The 27,714-nt window shown below is 42.5% G+C and overlaps 1 protein-coding gene across 2 annotated transcripts in view; it reads right to left on the bottom strand.

The window, feature by feature from the left end:
* Positions 1–22,277, bottom strand: part of ahr1b (aryl hydrocarbon receptor) — a 73,096-nt gene extending 50,819 nt beyond the window's left edge. The window contains exons 1-3 of one of the 2 annotated variants that reach the window (XM_014151584.2): positions 20,776–22,277; positions 19,986–20,006; positions 19,671–19,861 (exon numbers count right to left, since the gene is read on the bottom strand). In XM_014151584.2, coding sequence (XP_014007059.1) covers positions 19,671–19,861; positions 19,986–20,006; positions 20,776–20,816 — 253 coding nt within the window. In that variant the 5' untranslated portion in view covers positions 20,817–22,277. The remainder of the gene's footprint in view (positions 1–19,670; positions 19,862–19,985; positions 20,007–20,775) is intronic. The other variant, XM_014151585.2, reaches the window with a different exon arrangement.
* Between the last annotated feature and the right edge of the window lie 5,437 nt (positions 22,278–27,714).

The following is a 27,714-nucleotide window of genomic DNA, read 5'->3' as shown; positions in this document are numbered from 1 at the left end:
TGACACTGAGATAAAGCATTCTGAATTATTAGTATACTGAATATGCTTTAGAGGGAGTGCGAGAGGAAGAGAGAAAACAGAGTAAGAGAGAGAGAAAACAAAGAGAGGGAGTGAAAGAGAGAAAAGTGAAGGACAGGCAGGACATTCATTAGTGTACGGGTGAGAGAAAGGTCACCAACAGCTGTGACATCCCTATAGCACCTCTAAAGCTGGAGCATCACTCTGGAGCCTCACTCTGTCCAGTGTGTGTGTGTGTGTGTGCGTGTGTGTGTGCGTGTATGCGCATCACTCTGTAGCCTCAGTCTGCCCTTACCGTAGAACTAACTAGGAGTACTCTACCCACAGTACCCCCTCCACATCCCACATGGTCCAGTCTGGATCACTGGCTCAAACCAGTGGGGAGGTAGCCTGGCCCTACAATATGGATATACCGTTAAACACCACACACACATATAGCTCTAAGAAACAGATATTAGAAATCTTAATGAACATGTCATATTGGATGTAGGCTACTGCTCAACTGTAGAAAATGAAGTTTGAGTTGTAACACCCAAACACAGAGAGGAGAGGGATTAGACTCTAGAGTCTTTCAGCATGATCCCTAACCTCTGACCCCTATACAACTCCCTGACCCCTGAGCAGCGTGTGGACATGATGCTCTAAATGAACAACACACAGGTCTATAGTGATCTGGAGGAGGACTTGATTGAGGGGGCTGGGGTGTGAGGCTAGAGGGGACAATGGAGGGGTCACAAGGTCAACCCACCCACCATCTATCGGCATCAGGTCAATGAGCTGGGGTTCAGACCCAGATTCAGACCCAGACTCAGACTCATACCCAGATTCAGACCCAGACTCAGACTCATACCCAGATTCAGACCAAGACTCAGACTCATACCCAGATTCAGACCCAGACTCAGACTCATACCCAGATTCAGACCAAGACTCAGACTCATACCCAGATTCAGACACAGACTCAGGCTCATACCCAGATTCAGACACAGACTCATAACTAGATTCAGACCCAGACTCATACCCAGATTCAGACCCAGACTCAGACTCATACCCAGATTCAGACACAGACTCATACCCAGATTCAGACACAGACTCATACCCAGATTCAGACCCAGACTCAGACTCATACCCAGATTCAGACCAAGACTCAGACTCATACCCAGATTCAGACACAGACTCAGGCTCATACCCAGATTCAGACACAAACTCATACCCAGATTCAGACCCAGACTCAGACTCATACCCAGATTCAGACACAGACTCATACCCAGATTCAGACACAGACTCATACCCAGATTCAGACACAGACTCAGACTCAGACTCATACCCAGATTCAGACACAGACTCAGACTCATACCCAGATTCAGACAGACTCAGACCCAGATTCAGACACAGACTCATACCCAGATTCAGACGCAGACTCAGACCCAGACCCAGATTCAGACACAGACTCATACCCAGATTCAGACACAGACTCAGACCCAGATTCATAATCAGACCTAGACACAGATTCATACTGACACACTAAATCCTTCTGCTTGGTAATGATATAAACTCATCTACTGGGAAGTATCAGCAAAGGATCAAAAATCAGCATTCCTTTTCTGTTTGGTCAAGATAATAAGTTAAAACTTGATAGAAAAAAGTTTCAGCTCTGTTTCATCCGTTAAGATTCAATAAAAGGCATTCTAACACAGTTGAATTAATGCATGACCAAACAATGTTTTGACGGAGACAAATGGAGAGAAGTTTAAACGTTAAAAGCCAAGGGGAAGCACTGGAAAGAGATTGAAGGCTTTCTGCCTCGTCTACATCGGTCTGTTCCTTCAAAGGCATTGTGGAAGTTCTGTGGCCTCTTTCCCATGGCTTTAGCTGGATTCCACCAGCGACAGGGCTAAAAGGCCAGGCGGCCAGCACGCAACCAATGGTACTTCTCAGGACCCCAACACATTCTCTGTGACTGGAGGGTGAAACAGAGATACTAATCGTTTCACAATGCATGCAGTAGAAAGATTTGAAATGATAGAAACTCTCATAGCATTCCATGTACAGTATAAAAGGGGTTGGGAAATGCAGGTTCACTTTGACTAGACACTACAGAAATACTATACTTAACCTTTTACTCAGTGGTTCCTTAGTGATATGAACTGTATATTGTAGCCTCTGATGACAGACAGCACTTTACAGACGGTTTAAAAAAAAAACACTAAACTGCAAATGAACAAGCACATCTGTGAAGTGGACAACAGATAACGGCTTCAAAGACAAACAGCCGGTATTGATGTGAGGTTGGTGTTTACGCTCAATATCACCAACGGTCCTCCTCATAGCATTCCCTGTTTAAAAAGGGATTGGGAAATGCTGCTCTATTAGGTACAGAACAAGCTAAGGAAAATACTACAGTACAGTATATTGCAATACGCTATAGTACAGTGCACTACAGTACATTACAGTACAGCACACTACACAGGGCCTAGTGCCTGTCTGTCTGTCAGCTTGGGGTTGAAAACATGCTACCCTCTCTCTATCACACACCCAACGTTGCTCTCATGAATACGGATATGTATCTCATGTCCACAATGAAGCAGCAGAGCAGTAGTGTGTCCGTCTGTCCTCCTCCTCTCTCTCTCTCTCTCTTCCTAGTTAGCGGGGCTGTTTCCCTAGCTACCTGAAATCTAGAGTCGTCGCCTCTGTTGCCGCTGTTGTTTTTCTTGTCGCTGCTGCATCATGGGTCGTTGTCTACATCGTAAGCCTTTGAGCATGTGGAAGAGAGGCTGAACATCAATTGGGTGAAACTGGGCGGCCGGATCCCGCTTATAAAACATGAATTAACACGTTGGTGCAAATAATGTAGCGGGGGTATTCTGAAGAAGACGAATCGGCGGCTTGTTGCTATTCTGGACAGAACAGAACAGGTTTCAGTTAGAACCCTGGCTTATGGAAGTCATCTCTATCCCATCTCTCCAACACGATCAACTCTTTCATTCAACATAGAGATCAACTGGATTCTGGAATGCTCATAATTAACCCAGCGCTTGCCGAACATACCATGTACTTCGGCCCAGAAATCAACAGCCCAGATATGAGAAAATCCACTATAACGTTAGCTATAGCAACTGTAGCTTGACGGCAAGCGCCATTACATCACACTGGTCAAAATGAATGAACAGGGGAGTGATGAGAGCTTTCACTGAGAGAGAGTGCAGTGTCGAGGAACCAAGGGCGAGACATGTTAGCCATCAAACATTAACACCAGGGCCTATTTGTACGCCGCGTCACGTGTTGATGACACCACAGCAGCAGAAGCCTGTGGCACACAACGCCCGGGGCGCCTTGGAAACAGAAGCACAGGCATTCTCTAACCTCCCTACTTCTGGCTGTGACTCTGTGGCTGGGGATAGATGGCTACTGTACTGAATACTGTAACAGTAAACGGCATTGTACCGTTGTAAATATATGGCTGTGTGGTTGAGTGCATACCCATGCACTTTGTGACTAACCCTAAAGATGGTTACTGTACTAATGTAACCAGCTACTGCGTTGTACTATTTTAAAGATGGTTACTGTACTAATGTATTTAGTTACTGCGCTGTACTATTTTAAAGATGCTTACTGTACTAATAGTACAGTAAGCATCTTTACAGCTACTGCGCTGTACTATTTTAAAGCTCTCTAAACTACTCTACTAAATACTGTCACAGATAGCTACAAGCTCAACCATGAACACAAATGAATCAGTTTACAGTTAGCGCTCGCTCTCCTTCGCTGAAACCCTCTCCCCTCCTCTACCTTTACTCCCCCTTCCCACAAATCGCACATCACCAATTGAGTGTGTGTGTGACATGAACAGTGACCCGTTAAATGCGACAGCTTGTGTTGGGGACACACATTCATTCCCCCCCGATTCGTGAATCATTAATGAAAATTACCCAGAAACACACACACACACACACACAAGGGAAGGAATGAACTGCCCACCACCACACCATGGGCCAAGAGACACCAATGGAACGTGTGAAATATGTATGTAGCTAATGGTCCAAACGAACAAGGTCAATCCCAGTTGAGGTCACCAAATCCTCCTGCTAAACCCCATCTCTAAATGTAGGGGAGAGAACATTCAACCTAATCTTAGGTTGTTAGCAGTGACGTAGAGGTAAAAAAAAAAATAGGTTGGAAAACGCTGATTACCGTTCACGGTAAAGTAAAGCTCCCTATATTTTCAAGACATTTCTTTCTGCAAAAAGTGGGTCACCACTACACCACTGGTTGTTAGTGATAGTTCAAGCCCCGAGCATAGGCTTTGACTATCGAGTTGTAAACTCTAAATCTAAAAGCACTACTCCAGGACTGAATGGAAATAGTACAATATGGAGATAGTTCACTCATTAGAGGACTGTTCCATTCATGTTCTGCTATTTCCCTTCTCCTGTCAGTGAGATGCTATAGCCGGACATATTAGTATTGTCGTGTCTTTGGCTATGCCGGATTAAGTGATATGACATGCTAACCTATAAAATCCTTTCTCTGTAATTAATATTACCTGATTAAGCTAATCATGTAAATGTAATTAACTAGAAAGTCGGGGCACCACGGAAGAACGTTTATAGAGCCGTTATCTTCCGAATAAACTCTTAAAATACTTAGTCATATTTTACATCGATAGCAGTCAATATTAACCCTTATCTTATTTTCAGTCTCATAATGAAAGTTGTAAATTCTTGGCTATCTTCACGAACCCTGGCTAACAAGTTGAATCAGCAATACAAAATTGGGTTTAATTACTTATTTACTAAATACCTAAAGTAATCACACAGAATTACAAATACACAGAATAAAATGATGTCATACAGAAAACGTCCTGGTGGACGGAACCTGTATGATGGCTGGTTACACAAAGGAAAGGGGGTTGGGCTTGAATGAAAGAGCGGGAAGATTTAGGAACAAAGAAACAGCAGCTATGCTATCGTAAACACATTATCTTATGCATTCTAAATTACCGCCCATTTGGAAAAGGAAAATGCAATAAATATTTACTCTGAGCTGCGCTTCGGTAGATTGGTCGTAGATGCTGGCCGGGTTGGCCAACAGATCTTCCTGTCCTCGGAAGAATGTCTCTGGTGGTAAATTGGATACGTGGTGGTATCTTCGTCTGGTTGTTAGACTGGATCCGTCGTCCGTCCTTTCCTAGCCCACGTCTACAGCGGCCGCTGCTAACTCAACGGCTAGGAAGTATCACTTCTGTAGTGAATAAGCTCAAAGTTCATACCATTCGCCACCAAAGCTCACGCCGAGGTTGGCTTAGTTCTGTACTTGACATGTGTGTCCTTCTAACGTAGAGGCTGCAGACCTCACGTACTGGAACATGTGGTTATCTTTTCGTCAAAGGCTTATATAGTGGAGAGGGGGAAGGATGTGTTTCATCGTTTATAACCCCTGTCTCTTCACAGGGGTGGGCCACTGATCAAGCAGGGCACTTTCCTTATGAAAACCCAATTCTCTCATTTGGAAGCTAAAATTACATTTAATCTCCTAACAAACAATTTCAATATCAAACATTTCAATTGCATAACAATTCCATGTTACTCTGATAACTAGAGGGTGTATACTTTCTCAGGTACAGTTTATGTTGTCCTGTCATCAGTCATAATGTCTCAGATGACAACCGAACTGACATCCATACTCATTACGTTCCCAAGCATATTTCCAACTGGTTTTATTACCAAAATATGGTTCCTTTTCCCCATTTGTTTGATGTTCCCAGACTCTCTATATTTAACACAGGCTATTCAAGTCCTTCAGTAGGGTCAGAAAGAGAGGGGAAGGGAGAAAGGTATTTATGGGGGGGGTCATAAACCTTACCCACAGGCCAACGTCATGACAGTATATAAGTATTTTAGCCTCATGATATCTCTTAGTCATGCTGTGCAGCACAATAACATGCTAAACGCTTTGAATCACGTTATATGGCCCTATATTTAGCTTGGTAATGAGTTACATTATTAAGATGTGATTAAGGCCATTCTATGCTAATGACATGTGAACTTTTGTATAATTTGAATCAAACATGGTAATTATACAGCTAGTATTCCATGCAACATAGCACATGGACTTCATGAGTGGCTGAGCAGGTGCAGTAGAGGAGAGAGAGAGAGAGAGCGATGCTGCCCGGGACAATGTTACTACAACGATAATACAGCGTTACTACAAAGTTACAGGCTGGTCCCAGATCTGTTAGTGCTGTCTCGCCAACTGCTATGGTCACTGTCATGCCAAACATCACCAAAGGATTTGGTTATACAGCACAAACAGATCTGGGGCCAGGCTTTTTAAACGCTGTACTACGACACTGCACTAGAAAGTTGGTCTACAGGGCTTCCACTTTAGCCTTGGCACCAGTCTTTGTGCTATCATTCCACTCCTTGTTTGGCATGCCAACAAGTGGCAAGGAGTGGAATGATAGCACAAACAGACTGGTACCCAGGCTACTTCCACTCTCCATTTTAGCGGAAGATCGGCGCCTCTCTGGGTGGGGAGGATCGACTTAACCCTCTACACACACCAGGGAGGCTCAGGATCAGGAAGTAAAAATAGAACAGGTGTAGCTTAGCACAACACTCACAAACCCTTCCCCACCCAAACCATCCTTTATATTAGATAACAGAACCACTTGCATAAATAAATACATTAACCACTAGCATAAACAACATCTAAAGAGTGCAGTATGTACTGCTACAACACACACACACGCGCGCACACACACACACACACACACACACACACACACACACACACACACACACACACACACACACACACACACACACACACACACACACACACACACACACACACACACACACACACACACACACACACACAGGATGATAATAACATGAACTGAAAAGCGATGTAGTGTTACGTAAGCCCTAATCTGCCTGCTCTCAGATCACTGCAGAGCAGATGGCCTATCCTGGAAACAGTGGTGTTTGGATGCCCATAAAGGGAAATAAGGACAACACAGTGTAAATACAACATTTTACATTTACGTCATTTAGCAGACCCTCTTATCCAGAGCGACTTACAGCAGCAATTAGGGTTAAGTGCCTTGCTCAATGGCACATCAACAGATTCAAACCAGCGACCTTTTGGTTACTGGCCCAACGCTCTAACCGCTAGAGTACCTGCAGCCAAATACAACTACAATACAACTTAGGCCAGGATTCAATCGGATCACATTTTGTCTGCTATGCGCCATTTAAAGGTCATTTCCGATTGAGCTGACATATGCAGCGTTTACCGTGAACGCGGGAACATCGCCTTTAAAAGGTGCATAGTCCACAAAGCGTGTTCGGACTGAATCCCGGACCGAAGAACCACTAGAACACTACCTTACCGTTACGCTCTTGTTGTCAATCCCAAACAACCACCAAGTACGCAGTCTTCATTTTTGAAATGGAAAACAATACGAAGGTCACAAGTTACAAGATTAGGATTTTGTGAGTGCTTATGTGACTGACTGACTGACTGACTACCCCAGGTAATACTGAAAGCTTAAAGAGAGAGGGAGAGCTCCCAGTTGAATAGCCTCCACCACACTCGACTGAATAAATCCATGAATGAATCGTGATGACATTCAGCTGAGAGGAAAGCACACACACGGCTTAGAGAAATGGTCCAGAAAGAAACGTTGAAGAAGCAAGACGTCCTCAGAGACTAATAAACTTGTGTTTGGCTTCCTGCCAGGTCCCGCTGTCTGTCTGTATAAACAATGCTTTAAAAAAAAAACACATATACCGTGACATGTCCTTGATGCTGTCAACTTGACTCAAATGAGGATGTTTATTTTGTCAAAAGGTAGTAGGTCTCTTGAGTGAGAAAATCTGTTATTTGTTTATCTCCCCCCCTTTGTGATTCTGTCTTTAAAAGCACATACTTTGTTCCAAAGCATTTCCCAAAGGGATATTAAAGTATACTATTATACTCTCTTCCTCTTCAAGACTGTCTTAAAGCGTTTTGTTCATCTGAGGGTGAGGACAGCAGTACAGCAACAACAGTACCACTATATCATGGCCACAACAAGCAACGCTACTATTGTTGTATAATATGGTTTTAATCAGCTGATCCGATCAGGACAGTTGAGTAGTGCAGAACATATAACACAGTACAGTTGGAGAGGACTATGTAGCTGGCTAAGAGGACTCCTTTCACTTCCTGGAATACATTTTCATGCTGCAATGAGCTGTAAATTGGCTTACAGTGGTTTGTTGATGACTCTCGTTGCCAAGGTTATCCACTCCAAGCATATAGCCATTCTGTACCGGACTCAATGAATCCCTGGCTGGCAGGGCTAGCTCCCAAATTACACCCCATACCTGAATACGGGAGTAATCTAGTTTGGGTGAGCTGGGGGATTTCAGACCCCCATGCTTAGCAGCTTGACACCAATCGCCTCTCTTCCTGATGTCGGTAACAGAAGGAAGCTGATTCTGAAATGGGAAGACAGAGCTGAGGACATGCTAAGTTAGAGCTGCTTTTTAACCTACATGGAAGTACAGTCTGGAACACTGGCCTGAGTGTACATGTTCATACTGTAATACAAGAACACATAACTGTGATTTCTTATGTGTAAAATGTCACTATGTAGAATAAGGGAATAGCAGCTTTGAATCCAGCTGAGCCAAACCTCAGCACGATGCACCACTCGTCATCAACAACACTTCCTCTTTAACAACAAAACACCTCCAAGAACTGATGCATCGGCAATTCCAGTTCCCCTAGGAGTGTTTGACGCTAGCTGACGCTGGATGATGTAGCCTACAGGGCAACAACACGCACGCACACACACACACACACACACACACACGCTTCATGGTGGTCCTGATCCGGTTTGATGTTGCCTACAGGGCGACAATACTGTAGCTAGCCAACTGGCAGAACTGACATGGGTTCTCACTGTTTCATTTGGTGGCAGAGAGGAGAGGGCACACACACACGCACACACACACACACGCGTCATTGGGTGGCCAGAGGGGGCAGGGCAGGCACAGTTGGGGTGGCCCAGCTCGGAGAGAGAGAGAGGCCCTGGCACTAACCGGACTAATTTATGGATCTCCTGTTTGTCTGCTGGTTTCATTACACACTAATTACAAAAGACAAACATCAGTATGCCTCTTGATTAAATAAAGCTGTTTATGCTCTGTACCCGTCCGTAGCAGTGACTCCCAACAATGTACAGCATACCACCTTTCTGCCTATGTATCAATTTCAGTCAACTCGATGAGCTCTATAGGCCTACAGTGTACCATGTGGGTTCGGGTTGCACCATACGATAGTTGAAAAGCAGAAGAAATTAAATATTGATAATATGGACAGTGCTTCTGGGAGTAAATACAACAAACAGAAAAAAAGGGCCCCATAAACACACAGTGAAAGTGAACAGGGATCAGGTGGGAAATAGTCACATAAATCAGTCCATCACTGGGGGCCGTTTTCCCAACCATACTGGACATATACTCAAAACGTTGTCTAAGGAAGACCCGCAACATTATCAGGGACCCCACACACCCCAGCCACGGGCTGTTCACTCCTGTACTGCCTGGCGGGCTGTATCGGAGCATGGGGTCTAGGACAAGCCATCAGACTGCTAAACACACGAACCGGGACTGACCGTTTGTGCTGACTCTCCACATCTTAGCACACATGCAGTCATTCACACAGCCTCACATATGCACAACACATATACACACACACACACACGCACGCACACACACACACACCGAAACGGACGGTATTTGGCCCTAGTACACGTCTGCCAGAAGCAGTTATGTGTCAGTCTAAGATGATGTAAACATTGACGCGACCAATAAGGCCCAGGTAGCAGTGAATCTGTCAGTGTGGATTTGTACAGCCTTCGCTCTCCCTCCCCCAGCTCTCCTTCCCAGCGCTTTGCTTTGCCGGCACGTATACACACACACACGCACGCGCGCACACATTCACTCTACACACACATCACGACTGCTGCTATTAAGACATCTATTTATTATTGCTAAACTGCACAAGTTAAACACTTTGCTCTCCATATCCCCCTTCCTGACACACATGTAAATATTGGACTGTAAATGTGTAGAATGGATTCATTTACATTTTTTACATTTACGTCATTTAGCAGACGCTCTTACCCAGAGCGACTTACAAATTGGATTCCTTGTATTTATATATATATATATATTTTTTAAATGTATACTTTATAACTTGTTTTTTTCTATTGTTGTCGTCACATTATTGAGAGGTGAACCTCCAAGTCAGCATTTCATTGTACTGTGTACACTATGCGTATCCTGTGGATATGACAAATAAACTTGACTTGACTTGAATCTGGGACCTGGTTTAGAAGGACCTGGAGAAGGCTGAGACTGCACGTCAAATGTGAATTGGTCCAACAATTAAGTCAGCAGCATCTCAGCTGAAAACAAATACAGCCCACTGGCAACAAAGCTCCTTTATCCAGTCATGATGACCCCCAAAAAATATACTAATATTACATGAACAAAACTCGGATCAAAAGAGGTCAAAAGAGCACGCGAGGCCAAATTAATGTCACAAAATGTCATATCACCATTACCATATCAATTTCAGTAGCATAAAGCTTTTGTCACAGCACTTTCCCTCTCTATTTCGTTTTGTGGGGACTGTTTTCCCTTTCGTTTTTATTGGAGCGCTCTCAGAGTAGTGGATAGCTATCAGGAGACTGCAATGCCTTGTGACAGCTCAGCAGCAGAGCACTGGTACAGTCCCCGCTCCATCAGATTTTAATGAGCATTAATTGCCACTTAAAGCAGAAAAATGTGTGACTGACACACAATGATCAACGATTCCCTGGCCTTAATAGTGGGTACCGTGGCTGGGACGGGTTCTTGCTCAGATAAGAGAGTCTTTGTCCCGACACCGTCTCTAGTTATTCTACTGTCTCACAAGTCATGGGAGAGAGAGAGAGAGAGAGAGAGAGAGAGAGAGAGAGAGAAAATATACATGTACAAAATATATAGAGTACTGTACACACTACAATTACTTAGGTTTAAAAATAAGCTCAACTGGACACCTTAATGAGGCAGTGAATGAACTGAGAGAGAAAGCACGCAGGGCATTCTACGCCATTAAAAAGCAAATTCAAATTGAAATACCTTTTCAAATTCAAATTTGGCTAAAACTAATTGAATATGTCATTGAACCAATTGCACTTTATGGCAGCGAGGTGTGGGGTCCACTTGCAAAACAAGATTTCATCAAATGGGACAAACACCCCATTGAAACCCTGCATGCAGAGTTCTGTAAGATTCTCCTACATGTCCAGAGGAAAACTAATAATAATAATAACTCAAAAAAGAGCTATTAAGTTTTGGAAACATCTAAAATACAGTGACCCCCTCTCAAATCATTACCAAGCCCTGCAATGCCAAGAGCTGAGCAAAGAAAAGAGTCCCCTCATCCAGCTGGTCCTGGGGCTGAGTTCACAGACCTGTTCTACTAACACACTGAAGCCTCAGGACCAGAACATCCAATCAATCAGAATAAACCAAATTACAACACAGTCAAAACAAAACTACATTACTTACAGGGAAACACAAGCACAAACACAAAGCAAAATGCAGTGCAATCTGGCCCTAAAACGACAGTACACCGTGACTAAATATTTGACCATGGTTACTGATCAAAACCTTAGAACAACCTTGACAAAGTACAGGCTCAGTGAGCACAGCCTTGCCATTGAGAAGGGTAGACAGGAAAACATGGCTCCCTGTAGAGGAAAGGCTGTCCAACCACCGCACCACAGCAGAACCTGAGACGGAGCTGCATTTCCTGACAAAATGTCAAAAACATATATTTTTTTGAGAGTGTCAGTTCCCCAAATTTGAAACCCTTATTCAAGGTTTCAAAGACCTCTCTGATGAGAACATGCTACCCATCCTGTTGGAGGAGGACGCAGAGAGCTGTGGGTTGGCAGCGCACTACATTGCTGCCTGCCATAAGATGAGGGACAGTGTCTGACAGACCAATCAACCTGCACATGTCCTCTACTGTATGCTTATTGTTATTGTTCACTCTATGGTTATTTTGACCCTTGATTTTTGTTGTTACTGGTGTCCCATTGACAATTTTGATTCTCATTTTTATTTATTTGTATACTGTAAATATCCCAAATAAGCTTTGGCAATATGTACATTGTTACGTCATGCCAATAAAGCGAATTGAATTGAGAGAGAGAGAGAGAGAGAGAGAGAGAGAGAGAGAGAGAGAGAGAGAGAGAGAGAGAGAGAGAGAGAGAGAGAGAGAGAGAGAGCAGGTGACTAGTGCTAACAGGAGCAGAGATAGAGAAGGAGGAGGGAACCCGTAAGTCATCGTGTCTCTATTTCAACAGTAAGCTACAGTACAGCTTCAACAAATCTACAGGAAGCCTCTCTCTGGCTAAAATTGTTATCATGCTCATGTAACAGTTTAACTTCCGTCCCTCTCCTCGCCCCTACCTGGGCTTGAACCAGGGACCCTCTGCACACATCAACAACTGACACCCACGAGGCATCGTTACCCATCGCGCCACAAAAGCCACAGCTCTTGCAGAGCAAGGGGAACAACTACTTCAGGTCTCAGAGCGAGTGACGTCACTCGATTGAAACGTTATTAGCGCGCACCACCGCTATCTAACTAGCCATTTCACATCGGTTACACTCAAAGTTTACCTAAAAGCTGGCAAAGCAATTAAGAGAACTGTAAGCTGTGTTGGCAGGGGTCTGTTTTCCTCTACTCCTCACGTAAGACGGCCTGACTGATCTGTATGGAAGCTTCAGTCTAATAAGTGACCAGGGCTGAGCTCAGTTCAACACACACACTGGCACCCACGCACAAACGCATGCAGACACACAAACACACTGGGCACTAGGGTTGGGCTTAGCCAAAATAAACACGACCATTGTTGTGAAAATATGGAGACCTGTGATTAGAGCAGGGTGTGTGTGTGTGTGTGTGTGTCTGTGTGTGTATTGAGGGGGTTCATTGATGGAACATAACGACGGTGCTTCGTAGACACACGTATGCATGCACACACATACACACACCTAATTAGCAGGAATGCATTCTATGGGATCAGGCATACCAGTCAGTTTTTCCAGGAATTAAGAAAAGCTTGTTGACAGTCTGATGGTGTGAGAGAGAGAGAGAGAGAGAGAGAGAGAGAGAGAGAGAGACTATTAGTTCAGTTTCTTCATCTGCTGAATCTCATTTTCTCCCTCTCTAATAGCACTGGGCACTACAGTAGGTTGAACCATGAGAAAATAGGCCAGTTGACGGGAAGGTACACTCTGGTAATCACACCAAAGTGACCTTTTAAGACCAATGTATTCCTGGCTGGCTACCTTGACATAGCAGCACAAGACTAGACCTTTTGTGTCCACAAGGTTTGATTCTGATGTGCTGCTGGAGTTTTTTCACCCATCCTTTCTTCTTTTCCTTTTCAAAGGAATATAAACCTTCTTTAAGTGGATTAACCCTGTCGTTTTTATTCCAAAATACTTTCATCCTCAAATGCTCCTTTTCAGCGTATTGTAATGACAGTACATTGGTAGGAATACATTGAAAAACAAAAGAGACACTTTATTTTGTGGCCAGTTATGAGAAGACCTGTTTAACAATATTACACTTATAAAAGCTATATTTCTTTAATATTCAAGCCCTGGAACTAAACTTTCTAGTGCGGTTTCTTTGTTAGTTTTTGCTCTCTAGCCATCCACTTATTTTGGCTTTTTAACAATTTTTACATAAATCTGTCTTGTTCTCTGGCTCCGTGTGGTCCACAAGGTCCTCATCCATTACTTTTCCATTGGCTCTAGTCAATTCATCATGGACCAGTCATAAGCTCGTTAGCACAGGGCCTCCTCTCTCTCATGCAAAATCACTGGGAGTTCATTCACCAAAATGTTCTGGAACCGTCACGGTTGAGACTCATTCAAATCAATCCAACCATGGAGGTAAAAAGACAAGGCAATCTGAGGCAGAACACACCAGATCTAGACAACAGATCTACTCTTCTCCGGCCACTGAGGTTTAGCTATCGTTGTAACTCAACACAAAGCCAAGGCTGTGCCGTAATCTGTCTTAAGACAGTCAGGCACATTTGTAACCCACGTTAAGTGGGGAATCCATCCTTTGTGAGCGAGACAACGTGGCAACGGTCTGCGGGAGGCCTTTACAACAGAGTGGATAGAGGAAACGTGGAGATACACTCAATTAAACAGAGCTTAAAGAGGAGGCAGGCACGGGCGGGGGTGACCGGGTTAGTGTGACGGCACGATGCAACCAGAAAATACAACAACACCATCATCACCTCATCTCTTCTAGTTGGAGAGACATCGAAAAGACGGAATGCTCTTTCTCTAAATCAAACGGTATGTTAACAAAAACAAGAAGCAGGTGGGCAAATTGAAACGGAACCACCGGCAGCAGAAGGGAAACATGCAGAAGCTCTACCCAGTACCCAGATAAAATGCCAACAAAAAGGCCAAGAGTACGATCAAACACCCCGTTTGAGACAATGTTTGAGAGAAAGTAGCAGGGTTACAGGGCTGTGAGGCAGAACACTTCCAGTGTTTGAAAACAGCTGGACAGTGGTCACACACACACACACACACACACACACACACACACACACACACACACACACACACACACACACACACACACACACACACACACACACACACACACTGCTACAATAATCTGCAGTCAGGGCCTAAATCATTTCCAGTTGTAGTCTTTGCTACAGTATAACACAATCTCAACCCCTCTTTCAATTTACTAAGGACATTCAATACGGAGGGTACAACGGTTGATAAATGACTTTCAAATATCTTCTATTATACTTCGTATATCCTCATGTCTCCGAGGATGCTTGAGGCATCATAGGCATCACTTACGGCCAGTAAATCTATATCTCATAATGTAGTCTACCAATATCCAACTTTTAGGGCTCTATTTAAACAAACCTAACACAATGATTCATCTAAGCGCTGGCGGTAGCGCTATAGGTTCTGAGGGGGTGTCAGAAATATTTCTTTGCTATTTTCACAAGCGGAATTATGAGTACAATAGCTGGCGGTGGCGTGAAAGGGCTGGGTTTTGATGATTAAACAAGTTATAGATGTGACGAGGGCTTGGCCAATCACTGGCTTAATACTTACATGCTTTTTTCTCAGGTTCTGTAGGTTATTGACGTCTTTGAATTGTCAAATCCAATTGTGCTGGGAGCACGGAATATTCTTGTCCCGGTCCATTGTGGATTGATACTACAGTTAAATGTTAAATAGCATAGGCTACAGTAACGAGTAATAGCAGAAATAAACGCACAAAAAAAGTGTTTTCTCAATAGCCAATGTTTGGAGTGTTGGCAGCCAACATTGTTGTAATTGGCTTCAAGAGCCTACATGTCTTTACGCATTGCACTTCTCAAATAAAAAAATACTAGGCTCCCATGAATTGTATTGTATGCGTGAGGCACGTTCTCACATAGCAAGATAGGCCTACCGTTGATACTGCATTACAGGACTGAATAATTGAAATACGTTTGGAGGAGAGTGTCTTTGTTAACCCGATGAGAGGCGCTCTTTGGAGATGGGGATGGATACTGAACAAGTTAAATGATGTATGCAGGTAGGCATATGTGTGCATGTTTTAGGATGTGCGGTATATTTTCAATTCAAGGCACTCTGACGAATGAAGCATTAAACACCTTTGACGGATGGGCTACTTTGCAAGGCCAGGATAAAAAAGACACGACGCATTGCTGTTGAACCAGGCTTAGTAGCCTAGGCTTAGAGTAAGGGTAGCAGGGGGCTTAAAATGAAATGGAAAACAATCTGTTTTTTTTGTTTAAACACCACAATATTTCTAAATAGAATGGGGTCAGAAGCATGATATCTTAAATCGCTTCTCTCGTTCCATGGCACTGTGTACACATAGTGTACTAGCACATAGAGGCTGCTGCCTACATACAGACTGCATGAAATGAAATGTATGCATTCACTACTGTAAGTCGCTCTGGATAAGAGCGTCTGCTAAATGACTAAAATGTAAATGTAAATGTAAATCATTGGCTACTTTAATAAATGGATCACTAGTCACTTTAATAATGCCACTTTAATAATGTTTACATATCTTGCATTACTCATCTCATATGTATATACTGTATTCTATACTATCTATTGCATCTTAGTCTATGCCACTCTGTCATTGCTCATCCATATATTTATATATTCCATTCCTTTACTTAGATTTGTGTGCGTTAGGTATTTGTTGTGGAATTGTTAGATTACTTGTTAGATATTACTGCCCTGTCGGAACTGGAAACACAAGCATTTCGCTACACGCGCAATAACATCTGCTAACCATATGTATGTGACCAATAAAATGTGATTTGATTTGACACTAAGGCCTAAATGTTTTTAAGCATAATATTTGCACGTCTATACAAAATACTAGGCCTTTGTCAACTGTAAGTGTCAAACGCACGTTAGTTTGCAATTTCGTCATCACTGGCACACTGGCTTTTTCCAGTCCTAACGTGAGGTTCGGCAATTTACCTATCTTAACATCAGCTCCCTTGGTGTTGAGGTGGTGGGGGTGGCAATATTTGAGGTGTGTCCTCAAAAACAATTGTTTTCCCCCAATTTCATTACATTTGATTAAAAACCAAACATAGCCTACCCTCCCCTTAATCTAGACTGGTTTAACAGCATCGCATAGGTGCCTATTTTATCCTGGCCATTATCCAGGTAACTTATGAATGAAGGGGTTTCAAATGGCCTACTGAGAGTGCTTTGAAATATTTTGTAGGTTTTTTCCCTCATGCTTTTTCATTATTCACAATTCACCAACCTGCATACTTTGTTTCGCTTATTCAGTAGCCTTTCCAGCCACATTATCAAAGAGCGCCCCTCATTCGATTACCAAAGACACGCTACTCCAAACTATTCAGTCCTCCATATCAACTGATGATTTTCTTTTTTAAACCTGCCTCAAACATAGGCAATGATACAATTGACAGAGGCCTAGTATTTTGTATAGACGTGCGAATGTTACGCTTAAAAACATTTAAAATCAAATCAAATCAAATCTGCCGCTCAGCGCCAGAAAGAAAGAAAGCCTTCGTGTGTGAGCATTTCTTTGTAAACTGATCTTTACACAATATTCAATTGTCACCATATGAGTGATTTTCGACACTAAGTTGCACATCTGGAAACAGTTCAGCTGAGTCATGCTTAACATTTACATTTAAGTCATTTATCAGATGCTCTTATCTAGAGGGACTTACAGTAGTGAGTGCATACATTTTCGTACTGGTCGCCCTGTGGGAATCAAACCCACAACGCTGACGTTGCAAGTGCCATGCTCCACCAACTGAGCCACACAAGACTTTTACCATGACATTAGAAAAACATGACCAAAAAACTCAAATAAGTCAGGCTTTACGGTCCGGCTTAATTATTTCCATCCTTATGTGACCCATACCCACACACCCACCCTTCCTGTCTGTCCCGCTCCCCATCCCTATCCCTTTCCCTCTCTCTCTCTCATGACCACTCCTCTGTGACAAAAACCCTGTAAAGATTGCCCTATGTGTACCCCAACGCCACTCTGAATATCTCCAATGGCCAGACTCACTAACAGTCTCTGTCAGACCCAGGGCACAGTGGAAAACCATTGAACTAATGATCTACCAATGTTCAATTATGAACAGTGCGAGGCTACTGTACCTCAGTCAACCACCCATTGGTCAAAACCTATAAAAAGAAAGCCACGTCACATTCCATTACCCAGAATCCTCAGCCATCCTACTGCACAGCACAAATGCTGTGATGACGTATTAGTTGCCAGTTGAATCTAAAGAGCTATGCTGGCATGTTGCTAAACTTCCATTTAAAAATCACACAAGCTCTTCACTAAAAACCTGTAAAACATAACATAACTCACCTAATCCCTGCACATCAAGTAGCATTTGTACTATTTTCACATAAATAATGTTTCACTGCAAAGGCTACACAAGAGTGGTATACCCATGTTGTATCCTTAGTTTGGGTGAAATGCTGCAAAATGGTGCCATCGAATGCAGGAAGACCCACAGCTATTTTCTGTAACTAGGTTATATTGTAGCTAGCCATGCTTTATTCAAAACATGTGATCAGATCTCTATTTTTTTCTTCAAGTGTTACATTGTTTATGCTCATTTACATTGCTGCTGATATAATGCAGTTATAAAATTGAAAGTGTTCAATCCATTTAATGAAACACAGTTTCTTCCATTTACATTGAATCAATTGTTGATGTATAGTGTAACATAATGTACAATATATGTCGTTGAGCGGTGACTTTTATCCAAAGCGACTTACATGTGCACACATGATCATATTGTTGATCACAGGAAAACCGTAACGGAGGACTGAGGAGGACCCATCACACTCAGCCCTTTAGTTCTTCTCCCATACTTTCATTCTCTCCCCTATCCTTCTCTCCTCTTCCCTCCTCTCATCCAGTTTATGTTAAGCAGTGTGGTGGATGGAATGGGAGGGAAGGAAGGGACTTCCTGGGAGTCTCTGCTCCTGGTATATTCAATTCAAATAACTTCCTGTGGAGTCCTCTCAAATATGAACCCTGTTATTGTCTCCACAGACACACGCGGATCCAAAAGCAAACCTCCAATCTCCCTTCCACTTCCAAATAGATGGGAACCTACGTGATGTTATTCATTTATTCAGATGAAATCTCTTAAAACCATAAACATTGGGTAGTAAGGTCCAGCAGTCATTGAGGTGAAACATCTCCCACAATATTTGAGCTTTGTTCCGGGGTGCCTTGAAGATAGTCCCCTAAGCAATCTCAACCCTGCCCTTTCCTCCTATCCTCTCCTCCCCTCCCCCCAGCTATGCACTTTCCATTCCCCATGCAGCATCTTCAACACAGCTCTTACCCACGGCAGAGTCGGGTCATGCCCACTGTTTCCATTCGACTCACCTCAACAACCATTTTAAAATCGACTGTCTAAAACAAACATTTTCCTCCCTCCATTTTTATAAATAATTTAAGCTCATTCCCTTTCAATTATGCATGACGCATCACCACCACCAGAACTCAGCGCCTGCACTGCAGCATCATCCTAAGACAGGAAGGACGGTAAAGGGTGTGATAAAAATATGTTTTTGTATGTCATTGATTAGCTTATTGGGTAGTTCAGTACTGTCTTCACATCATGTATGTGGTGTGTCTCGAGAAGAAAATGTGAAAGGATACAGCGTGGCAACATTTCTTGGAAAGGCCTTGCCAAGATAACGCAATTACTTAACACGTTTAGAAGGAATTGGATAATACAATATAATACATTATTTTCAGCACAAAGTCCAATTTCAAATAAATAATATCATATAATAACTATATTTTATTTTATTTTAAGGAAATGTCCAAATAACTGGTCATATGTATGTCACTACAGTGCATATTCTACATTTAAAACCTCGACACAGTTACCTGCAGCCAACACACACACACACACACACACACACACACACACACACACACACACACACACACACACACACACACACGCACACAATCACCTGAGAAGAAGTTCTTGGTCCTCAGGTAGCTCACGCTGAGCCGTAAGATAGAGAGTTTATCCAAGCTGGAGGTGACCTCTTCTGGGAAGGGCAGTAGACTGGCCAGACGGTCCAACTCAGAGTTCAGACGGTCCCGGTGGCGCTTTGATGGGTTAGACTTGGTCCCTTCAGATGGAGCTGTCTGTTTCTCTCTGAGCAGGAGAAGAGACATGGGGTTTATTAGGGAATCACAGAGGAAATTATGAAGTCAGTAGGCTAATTCTCTCAATGTTGATAAGAAGGTAAACAGTGGACATATTACCACTCAGTACTCACTTTTGGTCTTTCACTTCGATGCTAAATGATAAAGCATATAATTAAATATTGGTATTAATAATAATAATATAAGTTTAATAATAAATAATCATCATATCAATAATAATAATAATAACAATAATAATAACAATAATATGATTATAATAATGTTCCTATTTCCTTATAAGTAGAATTATTATTTTCGCTCCTATTTAGCTTATTTTTTAACCACTTATAGATAAGCAATAATAACATTGTAAATACAGTGTGAAAATATATTAATAGTCAAGTTACAAGTACTTGAACGTTTCACACGATACAATAATGGCACACTGAACTATGAAAAATACTGAAACGAAAATAAATACAAAAGGCCTGAGAATGATGAGCACGAGCACTGCGCGCCCTGCACCTGTGCCCGGAGCACTGGCATGGATTCGTTTGGATTCGAATTGAATCATCTCTCTCCATCTGAATTGAACATCACTTCAACCATTTGACCTCATCATGATTAGGAGTCAAATTAAGTTATTGAGTTATTTTTATTTAGGACATTATGCATCATTATCCTGACACAATATACTAACTAGGATAAATATACTGCTTAGAATATATAAATACAAATATCCAAATCTGTCTGCACCAAATAATATTGAAGATATATATATGCTATTTGGATGGATAGTGAGTGACTATCATGTCGTATAGCGTTGACTCATATATTATCAAATAGTAAAAAATAATAACGTTATGGTGGGCCATATTAGTTCATTGTGCAAGCCAATGCAACGTTCAAAAAACTCTCACTTACTCTCTTTGCACCGGTTTTCTTCTTTTCCGTCCAGCATACATGGTTGAGGCTTTACTGCGGTATAGCCGAATTATTCAATGTTAAGTGAAGACCGAGCCGACCTACATAAACCCGGTAATGATTGTCTAATAACCCATCTAGTCATCCCCAGATCTCGTCCAGAAGGAACACTGTTTTCAAGAATGGATCAAGCAATGCACCGATGAATCAGTCCTCTTGTCCTACATCAATGACGTTGATGTTTGTCAGGCGGTTCAAATAATTACACCTACAAACAAATACTGACAACGATTGTATAAATGCTATTGCATGCAACTAAACTCCGTATCACAATGAAATAGAGTTTTCCAACAAATAAGCAATGCTAAATTGACATTCGTCAAAAAGTGGCAGCAGCAAGTGCATCCATTCCGCGGTGTTTAACCCGTGCGTAAAATGCTGTTCACATCCGATATTAAATGTCTTCCTCGTCATGCAAAGTCCATGTCATCATTCGTTTCGATACAAAGTTAACATTAGTGGGAAAAAAATAGAGTAAATAATGACGACATTTAAATATGTTGCAGTTTTTTCGCTAACGCATCTTTGCAAATCTCCTCTTGTGGCACGAGCAGTTAAAGCGCGCTCTCAACGTGAGCCCACAACCCCCCTCACAACCCAGTTAGGCCGGGGTACACGCATTGGACTGGACTGACCAGGCAACCCGCACAGATTTGTGCAAGAGCGCGCAAGGATCAGAGGTGGAGGCGCGCGAATCAGAGGCCCTGAGTTAGAGGGCGCGCGCAAGTGTTAGGCCTCATGTTAGAGGGCGCGTGCAATTAACAGAAATAGGATCAGTACAAGGGGTCCATTTGGCCACTGGCACAACTTGTCAACTATTTGTAAAGTTGGTTGGCTATTAGGCTATGCAATTATATATTTAGTGACGTTGGAAAACCTTTCAGGAGTTTAGATAAATAGATAGGCATAACTAAATCTTGATTTGCTCATTTTGGTTATGCCCTTCTATTACTAAAATAATCATGAGGACCTTTCCTCGGGTGAGAAAAGGAAACTTCAAAACCTTCCAAAACATTTTTTTCTTTCTTTCTTGTAATTTTCTCCAGAGCTAAAGAAAAAAAGTTACTCTTGGATAGCCCCAAAACATTTTTTTCCTGTTTCAGTCCAGAATTACCATAAAATGAGTTGTGTGCAAACATTATATTATCTCTCTTTTGTGTAAAACCAGAGGGCTTGTGGTAATGTTATGTGAGTATGCTCCCTCTAGTGACCAAAATTAATATGACATAAAACCGTTTCATAAGTGGCTGGGGTAAACTACTACTTTTACTTTTACAGATAACATAACATGGCATAAAGTAACATACCATAACGTAACATAACATAGCATAACATAACATACATCTTTGAAAAATATGTCTTTACATATAAAATAATTATTGGAAATAAATACTCCAACTACTCCCTCTCCTCCTATCCTGTGGGAATCATGAGGGCCCTCAGGCATACCTAAGAGTACAGATAATATCATTCACCTCTAGGGTGAAAAGGAGTCACGTAAGAATCTGGAAAATGTAGAATCTGAAATATATATATTTTTAAATCTTCCTGAATCACTAAAACTGCCCAAGCTATCGGAGAAAATATAATAATTTATTAGCCAATAAACGAAGGGGAAATACTGAGGGCACTCATGAGCCTTCAGTCAGGAAAAGCCCCAGGGCTAGACGGTTCACTGTAGAATTTTACCAAAAAAATCCACAACTATTAATAGATGCATTCATGGAAATGCATCAACATATTATTGACAAGGGTGTGTTGGCTCCAACTCTACAAGAGGCCTTGATTTCATTGATCTGTAAACCGGAAAAACACTCCATTATGGCATCTTCTTATCGCCCAATCTCATTCATTAATGTTTATTTGAAATTGATCGCTAAAGCCATCGCATTCAGGCTGGAAGGGTACCTACGAACATTGATTAACAATAACCAAGGTTCATTAAAGATAGAATGTCAACTAATAACTTAAGACGCCTTTTTCATATCTTATCCGAAGCAAGACAGTCAGATGAACCCGCAGTTGTAGTATCACTTGATGCAGAGAAAGACTTTAATTGTGTTGAATGGGAGTATGTCTTAAAGGTTTTGGAGCATTTACATTTTGTTGCATATTTCAGTAATTGTGTTAAGCTTTTATATGACACACCAAAAACCAGAGTGAACATGAATGAAATGGTGACTGCTCTGCTTCCCTATTGGTCGTATTACGAGACAAGGGTGTCCTCTTTCCCCCATGCTGTTTTCCTTGGTTTTGGAACCACTGTCTCAAAAGATTCGAGAGACCTCTTGCATCACAGGATTTTCAGTGGGAGATATAGTGCACAAGATTTCTTTGTACGCTGATGATATCTTAGTATTTCTTACAAAACCAGACACATCACTGCGGGCCCTGTTGAATGTGATTGATTATTTCAGTACTTTCTCTGGTTATAAAATTAACTAGTCTAAGAGTGAGGTCCTTCCGATATCGAAAGCTCAGATTAGACCACTATTTCACTGGTTTAAATGAGAATAATCCTCCCACATGGACTCGGATTGAAGGGCATATTCTAAAAGTACAAGACACAGTATGTAATATGTTCCATATTGCCTTACAACCAAGTAGTCAATCTGTAAAGGTATGGAATGATGTTTATCGATATATGGGGCAGGACACTTATTTGTCACCATATATCCCAATTACACTCAATACTACACTTACAACAGGCCTGAAAGACCAAGCTTATACTTTTGACTCATCTGTAAATAGAACATTCTTCCAAGAGTCTTGATGATCATCCAGATGCTTCCAGATGCCTTTTGACAAACTTGAGTCAACCTTTTGGACGAGATGGGTCCCATTATGTCTGGTGAAAACCAAACACTGCATTCCACACTAAGAACCTCATACCAACGGTCAACCATGGTGGTGGTAGTGTGATGGTTTGGGGATGCTTTGCTGCCCCAGGACCTGGAAAACTTGCCTTAATAGAAGGAACCATGAATTATGTTCTGTATCAGAGAATTCTACAGGAGAATGTCAGCCCATCCGTCTGTTCAAAAAATAAGAAGTTTACCTTTATTTAACTGGGCAAGTCAGTTAAGAACAAGTTCTTATTTTCAATGACAGCCTAGGAACAGTGGGTTAACTGCCTTGCTCAGGAGCAGAATGACAGATTTGTACATTGTCAGCTCAGGGATTTGATCTTGCAACCTTTCAGTTACTAGTCCAACGCTCTAACCACTAGGCTACGCTGCAGCCCCTCTGTAAACTGATGCTGAAGTGCAGCTGGGTCATGCAGCATGACAATGATCCAAAACACACAATCAAGTCTACATGAAAATGGTTAAAAAGCAACACATTTGATGTTTTGGAATGGCTAAGTCAAAGTCCAGACCTTATCCCAATTGAGATGTTGTGGCAGGACTTGAAACGAGCAGTTCATGCTTGAAAATGTTGCTAAGTTAAAGCAGTTTTGCATGCAAGAGTGGGCCAAACTTCCTCCACAGCGATGTGAGAGACTGATCAACAACTACAGGAAGCTGATAATATTCAGTATCAAAAATATGCAAACATAAAGCAAATCAGAAAGGGGCAAATAATTTAGCACGGAACTGTAGCTTATTAACAGAATATTCCAAATGTACCACAACAAGGGTGGAAAATAAATGGGAGAGGGATCTTGAGACCCAGATCACAGAAGATCAAAGGTCTGAAACGAATGAGCAATCCCAGAGAGTTTACATTAACACAAGGTACAAGCTTTGTCAGTACAAATTCATTCATAGAGCTTATCTTACACCTGAAAAAATGAACCTCTTTAAAAAAGACGGTCCCCACACTGCCCTCGCTGTAAAACAGAGACAGGTTATCTATTACACAGGACATGGGCCTGCTCTGAACTTGGTAGCTGGAAATTGAAAGTATTTTACACGAGGTCCTTCATAGGGAAGTACATCTAACTTCCATGATGACGATCCTCGGTGATCTATATACGATTTACAACTCACCTCTCAGAGAATTAAGAATTGATTTAGCTTAGCTATGACTGAGGCCAAAAGATGTATCACTTTTACGTGGAACCATGAGAATCCTCCCAATATCACTCAATGGATTAATGAGGTCAGCAACTAGTGTCACGCCCTGATCATAGAGAGCCCTTTTATTTCTCTATTTTGGTTAGGTCAGGGTGTGATTTGGGTGGGCATTCTAGATTTTGTAGTTCTATGTTCCATTCTATGTTTTCTATTTCTTTGTTGTTTGCCGTTGTCTCTATCGTTGTCTCTGATTGGGAATCATATTTAGGCAGCCCTTTTTCCCTCCTTCAGTTGTGGGATCTTATTTTTGTACAGCTCAGTTTAGCCTGCAGAACGTGATGGTCGTTTTCTGTTGTTTCTTGTTTTGCTTTAGTGTTCTGAGTTAAAATACATTTATCATGAGCACTCACCACGCTGCACCTTGGTCTCCTCTTTACGATGATCGTCACAGCTAGAAAAAATAACATATGATATGCAAGGCATCCCACAGTCCTTTCAAAAAACTTGAGATTCCTGGATAGAATACATAGAGCCATTATAAACATTTGATCATTGTTGGGTGTATGGTGTGTGATTTTGAGGTAACATCTTGAACAGAGTACCCCAACTGGTGGCCCGCGGATGGTTTTATTTGTTCTCCCAAGTTTTCTGAGCAAAACAAATGTAATTTGAAATCTGTTGAAATCTGTTCCCAAGTATTCCCACTGATAATAGAAAGACATACTGTATGTGATTGTAAACAAATAATAATTAATAATAATTTATTGGATTCAAAAAGCACTTTTCTACCAACTGAGGTACTCAAAGCGCTTTACATAATAGGGGGAAATTTGTAGCACCCACCTCAGTGATGCATGGCGACTATTTTTTTGTGCCAGAACGCTCACCACACATCAGCTATCAGGTGGAGAGGTGAGGAGTGATGTATGCCAATTAGGAATGAGGGGGATGATTAGGTGGCCATGATGGAATGTGGCAGGGTTGGGAAATTAACCTTGACACCAGGCTGAATAACCCTATTCTTACAATAAGCGGCATGGGATTTTGAATGACCACAGCGTCAGGACACCAGCTTTAACATTCCATCCGAAAGACGGCTGTCATATCTGCTCCTGCTCCTCCCCTCCGGCGTACGACATCGCCAGAGTACTAACCACCGGTCCTGGGATTCATCAGTATGCACACCTGGCACTCATCATTACGCGCACCTATTAATCATTATGATTCACACCTGGACTCTATTACCTTCATAATTTCCTCCCCTTTATATGTCACTCTTCCAGGTTCATTCACCAGTTGGTATTGTTCTTGTGTACTGGCGTTCTGCCTTATGTTAGTGTCGTGTTCTTGGTTTTGTTGTTTTATTAAAATGTTTCACCTGCTTCCGACTCACCGCCCCATCATCACAGAATACCAACTCAAAATATGGAAGCAGCAGGACAACCGGACATCTCCCAGACGATCAATGAACAAGGTGACCTGAGCAACCCGCTCAGGTCAGCGATGCCCGTCTATCCCTCCCGGAGAAATATGAAGGGACACCATCCAAATGCCGTGGCTTCCTCCTTCAGTGCTCCCTCTATTTCGCACATCAGATGGGAGCTCCCACCACCGAGAGGTCTAAGGTTGTCACGGTTATTTCTCTGCTGACTGGGCGGGCATTGGAATGGGCTACGGCCGTCTGGGAGGGAGGAGAGGAGCTTGAGTCTTATGAGTGGTTCATGACTCTGTTTAAATGTATTTTCAATCATCCCGCGGCGGGCAGAGAGGGAGGTGAGCGTCTGCTTCAGCTCCAGCAGGGGAATCAGACGGCTGCTGAGTATGCGCTTACCTTCCGGACAGTAGCAGCTTCCAGTGGATGAAATGAGCCGGCGCTCAGCACGTTATTTAGAAGAGGTCTGCGCGAGGAGGTCCAGACGGAACTGGCCTGCCGAGGTGACAACCTTACCCTGGACACACTCATTGCGATGGCCATCCATCTGAATAACCTCCTCCGGGAGCATCGGCATCTACATCGCTTCTCTCCCTCCTTCGGCGAGTGAACCCATGGAGGTAGGGTCACACGCCTTCCCACGGTGGAACGACGCAGACGAATGCTGCTGAGGCTCTGTCTGTACTGTGGCCAGGGAGGGCACAAGCGCCAGGATCCAGGATCCAATAGAGCAGAGGGATGGTCACGTGATGTTACATCCCCTGGACCAGGAATGAGTATTCCATCTACTGCTCTTCCTGTTACTCTTTTTAGTACCCATCTGTAGAAAAGGCCCATGGAGTTGGTGTAATAATCCTTTAATTCATGGACACTTACTCAGCTGGGCCTGGGGCGCTTTAATTAGGTCAGGTGGAAATGTCCGACAGATCTCATCCCCATAAAAGGAGGAAATCGCCATCGCCCGATCTCGCTGCTTTCTCTTCCTTAACTCCGTCTAATCCAGAAGTTCTGTGCGTCCATGAATCCACGTAAGTCCACCGAATCTGTTACTTTTCATCTGAACCTTTCATCTGAACTATCTGTTGCGATCGGGAGAGCGGGCCATCAGTTATTGTTTGTAGTTATTACCGCAGAGCATGGCTTGGAGCGCATGCTTCAAAGCTATTGTGTAATGTGAATGGTCAATGATCATGGCCTTACGGATCATCACAGGCCAATTATGCCATTGATATATGGTTAATATGTAATGAAATTACATGTACACATGAAGATACTTGAAAGGGTGACATATGAAACGTCATTGTTTGCCAAACTGATCAATTCTGATATCAAACTAATGGGGATTATAGATTGAATAACCAATCACTGCTTGTATTATTCTTCTTATGATTGTGATAAATAGTTACGAGCATAAATGACTCAAAGATG

Source organism: Salmo salar, chromosome ssa17 (genome assembly GCF_905237065.1).
Source record: "Salmo salar chromosome ssa17, Ssal_v3.1, whole genome shotgun sequence".
In the NCBI taxonomy this organism is placed as follows: domain Eukaryota; kingdom Metazoa; phylum Chordata; class Actinopteri; order Salmoniformes; family Salmonidae; genus Salmo; species Salmo salar.
The sequence above is the reverse complement of the archived record's forward strand: the minus strand, read 5'-3'. Positions and strand labels throughout refer to the sequence as shown.